We start from the raw sequence: 5,950 nt of genomic DNA, 5'->3' as shown, positions 1-5,950 counted from the left end.
CCACACAAGATGGTAGGCAGCGTGCCCTGCCTAATTTGATTGCCCCCCCTCCATTTTCAGTACCCCTCTCTCTCAGCAGATCTCCTGGTTGGCAGGATCATATACGACCACTTCCGTAGTTGGCTCCCATCTCCCCCCCTCTGCTTCCTTTTCTTCCTGGGCTCATCCTTCTTGGAGTGCTGGCCCTGCTCCGCCCGTCATTTCTTCTGTTTCCTCTACCCCCCATTTTTCCGTTTATCCCCCGTATGTTTCTCCTTCTTTTACCCCTGGTTATCCTTATTGGCAACCCCCCCCTTTTACTGCCCCTTCTCCCTGCCAATCCTTCCCTCCCACTGCTCCAGTCATTCAACACCCTGTTTCCAGCACTTTTTCTCACCCACCTCTGGTGCCCATGCCCGCCGTTTCCACCTTTGCTGGTACTGCCCCCTCTTTTTCTGCTCCTTCTATACCTTCTTCCTCTATCTCTGCCCCCCCGTTTCCTCCCCCCGTCCCCCCCAGTTTCCTCCCAGCCCCCCCTTCTTCCGTTGTCCCCCCTCGTAACACTGCCACACCCCCCCCAACCTCGCTCTCAGTTCCACCAGTTCCCATTTCGGTTCCTCAAGTTGTTGTTCCAGTTTCAGATATGTCGATGCCGTCGATCATTCCGGATATCGTGGGGGCTGTCGCGGTTCCTGTTCCTGTGCGTGTGGAGGTGGACACGGAGGCGGCGCCGCTGGACCCTGCATGTGAAGTTTCGGGAAATCTTGTTTCACAGCCAGGCGCTGGTGAGTATGACACATCCTCGTCTTCTTCTTTTTCTGCATCATCCTCTCATTCGTCTGGTTCCCCAGGGCGCCCGCGCAAGATTGCTAGATTAGTGGCACGGCGATTGGGTAAGAAAACTCAGAGTAGGAATAGGACAGGTGAGGCCCCCGTCCAGGTTGAGCCACCGCCTGGACCGGATTCCGTACATTGCGCGAATACTGCGGTTCTCCGGGGGTTACACAAAAGCGTTAGAGAGCGAATCCATAGGGGTAAGTTTGTTGATTTCTTCACCCTCATGGACGAGATGAAGAAGGGCCTAACCCAGGCTAAGAAGCCAGGAGGGATTGGTGAGGATAGTTACTGCGGTTACAATTCCTGGCTAAAGGGCATGCTTATTTTCTCAGCGTGTTATTTAGAAGCGCAACCGGAGGAGCATCAGAATGTTATCAGGTACATTTACTTGGTGCATGATATGTTCTCTCGGTCACGGGGTACATCGTGGAAGGATTATGATTGCCAGTTTAGGCGTAAACATGAAGGTAGTCGGATAGTCCCTTTTGGTGTTAAAGATGTCGAAGTTTGACTCGAGGTTTCACAGCAGCGTCGGCCTCTTTCGGATGCAGCGCCCCCCGCAAGGTTGCTTCTGTTAGGACTGGTGTGTCGGCGGTGACGAGAGGAAAGTGTTTTGCTTTTAATGACTCGAGGTGTTCTCGTGGCGCCTCTTGTCGTTTTCGTCACTCCTGTCGCATTTGCAATGGGGAGCACCCGGCCAAGGATTGCCGCCGTGGCTCCGGAGCCGTGGTGCTTGACAGGGTTGATAGCTCCAAGGCGGCTAGTTAAAGCTAGGTCACCCATTTGTTTGCCGGAGCTTTCTAATTGGTTAGCTCATTATCCCGATAGAGAAGCTGCTGCCTTTCTGTGGGATGGTTTTAAATTCGGCTTTGGTTTACCTATTTCCAGACCTCTGCACATTAATGCGCCACGCAATTTACGTTCCGCCCGGGAATTCCCTCAGGTGTTGTGAGCTAAGGTGGATTCTGAGGTTTTGCTGGGTAGGATGGGTCCTTTTTTTTCTCCTCCCTTGCCGAATCTTTGCATCTCGCCTTTGGGGGTGGTCCCTAAGAAGGCGCCCGGGAAGTTTCGGCTTATTAAGCATTTATCTTACCCTCATGGTAACTCGGTTAATGATGCTATACCTGATTCGGCTTGTCGTTTGACGATGCATTGGGTTTAGTTCGTAGTTTTGGTGTTGGCACTTTGCTGGCGAAGTTAGATGTTGAGTCCGCATTTCGCTTGTTACCATTACATCCAGACGCAATGCAGTATATGGGTTTTAGACTTGGGGGTAATTTCTTTGTAGATAAATGTCTGCCCATGGGCTGTGCAGTCTCCTGTGCCTATTTTGAGAAATTCAGTTCGTTTTTGCATTGGTGCATAGTAGCGGGCACGGGTCACATCGGTGTTGCGCATTACCTGGACGATTTTCTCTTTATAGGTACAGGGGGGATCGAGGTTTGTACGGATCTCCTCTTTTCCGCTACAGCTTTGTTTAGAGTTTTAGGGGTTCCTGTTGCGCATGACAAGACAGAGGGGCCCTCACCTTGTCTTTCTTACCTGGGTATAGAGATTGACACGTTGGCTGGTTGTTGTCGTTTGCCGCACGATAAGGTGCATAAATTGCTTGATCAGATTGCGTTTTGTTTGGGAGCAGATAGCATAAAATTGCGCGTGGTTCAATCTTTGTTGGGGTCATTTAATTTTGCCTGTCGCATAATTCCCATGGGTAGGGTTTTTTGCAGAAGGTTGGAGAGGTCCATGGCCGGGGTGAGCCAGCCGCATCACCACGTTTGTTTGTCTTCTGAGATTAAGGAAGATCTTCGAACCTGGGCTAGTTTTCTGGTTCGTTTTAATGGTGAACGCATTTGGCCTGCTGCTCCAGTGTCGAATGCCACTTTACAGCTTTTCACCGATGCGGCTGGGTCCTCCGGTTTGGGGGCCTTTTTCAACGGGGAGTGGTGCGCAGCGTCCTGGCCTCCTGATTGGCGTTTAGAGGGTCTTACCAGTAATTTGCTTTTGTTGGAGCTTTTTCCCATTATAGTGGCAGTCGAGTTATGGAAGGAGCGTTTGGTTAGTCAACATGTAGTTTTCTGGTGTGACAATCTAGGCGTAGTTCAGGCCATCAACAATCAGCGTTCCTCCTCTGCCCCAGCCTTGCGTCTCCTTAGGCATTTGGTTTTGCGTTGCTTAGAGTTTAACATTAGGTTCCGCACGCGGCACGTCCCTGGGGTCCATAATGCGGTCGCGGATGCATTGTCCCGATTTCTATTCTGCCGTTTCCGTTTGCTGGTGCCGGCGGCTTCTGCAGTTGGGTTACCTTGCCCTCCTTTTGTATGGCAGATTATCAGGCCGGAATAGAGGGCCTGGCGCAGAGGTCGCTGGCTCCCGCAACCCGGATGGCTTATGCTGCGTCGTGGCAGGATTGGCAGGCTTTCTGTTCACAAAGCCCTCAACCGGGTAAGTCTCCCTCGGAGTTGATGTCTAGGTTTGTGTGGGGGCATTACCAGCAAGGTCGTTCCAAGGCTTCCATGACTTCGGCTCTGGCGGGGATTTCCTTTTTCAGTAATTTGAGGGGTTTACCGGATCCCACCAAATCGTTCATCCTTTCTAAAGCCCTTAAAGGTTGGGCCAAGGAGTTTCCCGCCAGGGCCGACTCCCGTAGGCCTATCGACCTTCATCTCCTTGCCCGCTTGCTGGGTGTAATGGATAGTGTTGCTTCGGATTCTTTCGAGGCTTCGTTATTCCGATTAGCTTTTGCAGTCGCATTTTTTGGGGCTTTCAGGGTCAGTGAGATAGTAGCTTCCAGCAAGTCCCCGGTGTCCTCAGGGTTCATGTTGGGAGATATCGTGTTCCAGGAGTCATCCGTTTTGTGTAAACTGCGGTTTTCCAAAACGGATCAGTTAGGCCTGGGCAGGTGGGTTACTTTACATAGACAGGATGATGCTTTGGTTTGCCCAGTGCGGCTCGCAGCTTTATATATGGCTGGGCGCCCAGCAGGTGGTGTCCAATGGCTGGTGCTCTCAAATTTGTCTCCTCTTTCTAAGTTTCAATTTGCTGCTGTGCTTCGGCGTAGCTTAGTGGCGTTAGGCTTAGATGGCGCTAGTTACGGGACTCATTCCTTTAGGATTGGTGCCGCCACTAGTGCAGCTGTTGCAGGAGCGTCAGCCAGTGACATTCAAAAGATTGGGAGGTGGAGGTCCTCTGCATATAAGACGTATGTTCGCTGTGACAAGCTGTAGGTGCGCTCCTGCGACAACCCGAAAACATTGTTTACCGTCCAGTTAACGAATGGTTAGCATTCGATAAGTGGGGGTGTGAAGGAATTTTTTAGTTTTTCCTCCTGGGAGCCATCATCTGGCCCAACTTGGTTCACGGGTAAGGTTTTTTAGTTTTTTTCCTTCACTTGGGTTACTTGTTTCCCCATTGCATCCTGGCTAGTTTAGTTGCTATGTGTTAATTTTGTTGTGTGCAGTTTGGTTTTGGTGCAGTGGCTCACGGTTAGGGTGTTCTTGCCTTACAGGGGAAGACTTTGGAGAAGAGCAGGTTTGGCTGGTCGGCCATTCCTATATTTATTGGGCTGAACGGCATGGTTTGGCTAGAAGGGCCAGTGAATTGTTGGGTGGCAGGCATGTTAGCTGGATAGGTGTGCGTGGCTTGCTGTGTGCATCTGTGCGTGGTTTGTTGGTGGAGTCTGCAGCAAAATGGGGTGTACCTGATTGGTTGGTCCTGCATGTTGGTGGGAATGATCTGTGCAAATTGAAAGGTTTGGAGTTGTCATTTCAGCTGAGAGACTTGATAGATGCAGTTCGCATGTTGTGGCCGAATGTGCGCATTGTTTGGTCTGACATAGTGCCGCGGCTGGTTTGGCGTGGTGAACATAACCACAAGGCTCTGGATAGGGATAGACGTAAGGTCAAAAGAGCTTTGAATAAGCATGTCTTGTCATTTGGTGGCTGGGTAGTCAGGCATAGCTTTTGGGGTTCGGATTTACCTAGATTTTTTCGCCCAGATGGGGATCATTTTAATAATTTGGGTTTAGGGTTGTTTATTAAGGAGTTGCTTGCCTTTTTGGATTGGTGGTTTTTTCCTTTGGTGGCTGGACAGTTTCAATTTGGGGCTGGCTTTGGCGGGAGAACGCTGCATCTCAGTGGCTTTATTGTGACGCAAGAGAGCGTTGTGAGGGCTCTGGACCTCGATGTAACATGACGAGTCTGTCCTCCTCGTATGAGGGGACCCGAGCACTTTTTTACGGAAGCACACGGAGTAGACTGGCCCAGGAGGGAGGCGAGACCTTCATGGCGTTAGTGCGTCTTTAGGGGGAACGTTTTAGTCATTCCCCATTTAAGTCAGTTTGAAAGCTGGAACTGAGTATGCAGCGTATCCTGGCCACCATGGTTAGGTGAATTCATTCATTAATTAATTCAGAAATAAAAGCTGTGACCTTTTATCCAAGCTGTTATGGTGTCCGTCTCTTTCTTTATTAGATAAGTTAAGTGCTTAGTTATTTAAGGTTGGTTAAGGTATATAATTAGCAAATCCAAATCAAAGGCCGGACCACGAATCAGAGCGAAATCCAAATCCAAAAGAGATGGTCCGGCACACATAACTAGTTTATATGTGTTTATTTTCTGTGGCACTACAGATCCCAGCTGGTCCTGGATGATTTCTTCAAGCTGCAACATGATTTTTCAGCCATGGGTATGCAGGCACTTGTAGTGCTAAAAGCGCCTGCATGCACGAGCCGTTTTATTTATTTGGCTGGCTGCATTTGTGTGGAAAAGGTGTGTGTGTCTGCGTAGGCTTTTGTCAGTGTGGGTTTGTGTGTCTGTGTCAGTGTGTGTGTGTCTGGGGAGGTTATGGTGTGCTGAGAGACGATGCAGGGGGAGATGGTGTGGCTAAGAGATGCAGGGGGCAGGAAGGTAGACAGGGGAAACGAGTCTGGTTGAACCGCTGTTGTAAGACAATGACCTTGTTAATATTCCCACACAAACAGGCATCTTCCGGACGATGTTACCTACATGTATAATGAATGCCGACTGAAGACGCTGTCTTCCTATGCAGGATATATTTCTTCAGAGTTTCCACATTGTGAGAAACCACCGTATAGGTAAGGTATATATGGAATGGAAAGTAATGTTCCCAGAGTGAC

At 49.9% G+C, this 5,950-nt stretch overlaps 1 protein-coding gene across 1 annotated transcript; it reads left to right on the top strand.

Annotated features, from left to right (window-relative positions):
* The first annotated feature begins 3,134 nt into the window (after nt 1–3,134).
* On the top strand, nt 3,135–4,040 carry LOC148512068 (uncharacterized). Its single transcript, XM_088482246.1, has one exon. The coding sequence runs from the start codon at nt 3,135–3,137 to the stop codon at nt 4,038–4,040; it is 906 nt and encodes a 301-aa protein (XP_088338372.1).
* The last annotated feature ends 1,910 nt before the right edge of the window (nt 4,041–5,950 follow it).

The sequence above is a fragment of the Taudactylus pleione genome, unplaced genomic scaffold (genome assembly GCF_031769625.1).
Source record: "Taudactylus pleione unplaced genomic scaffold, aTauple2 ptg000284l, whole genome shotgun sequence".
NCBI classification, from domain to species: Eukaryota; Metazoa; Chordata; class Amphibia; order Anura; family Myobatrachidae; genus Taudactylus; species Taudactylus pleione.
Note: the sequence above shows the minus strand (reverse complement) of the source record. Positions and strands in the feature narration are given on the sequence as shown.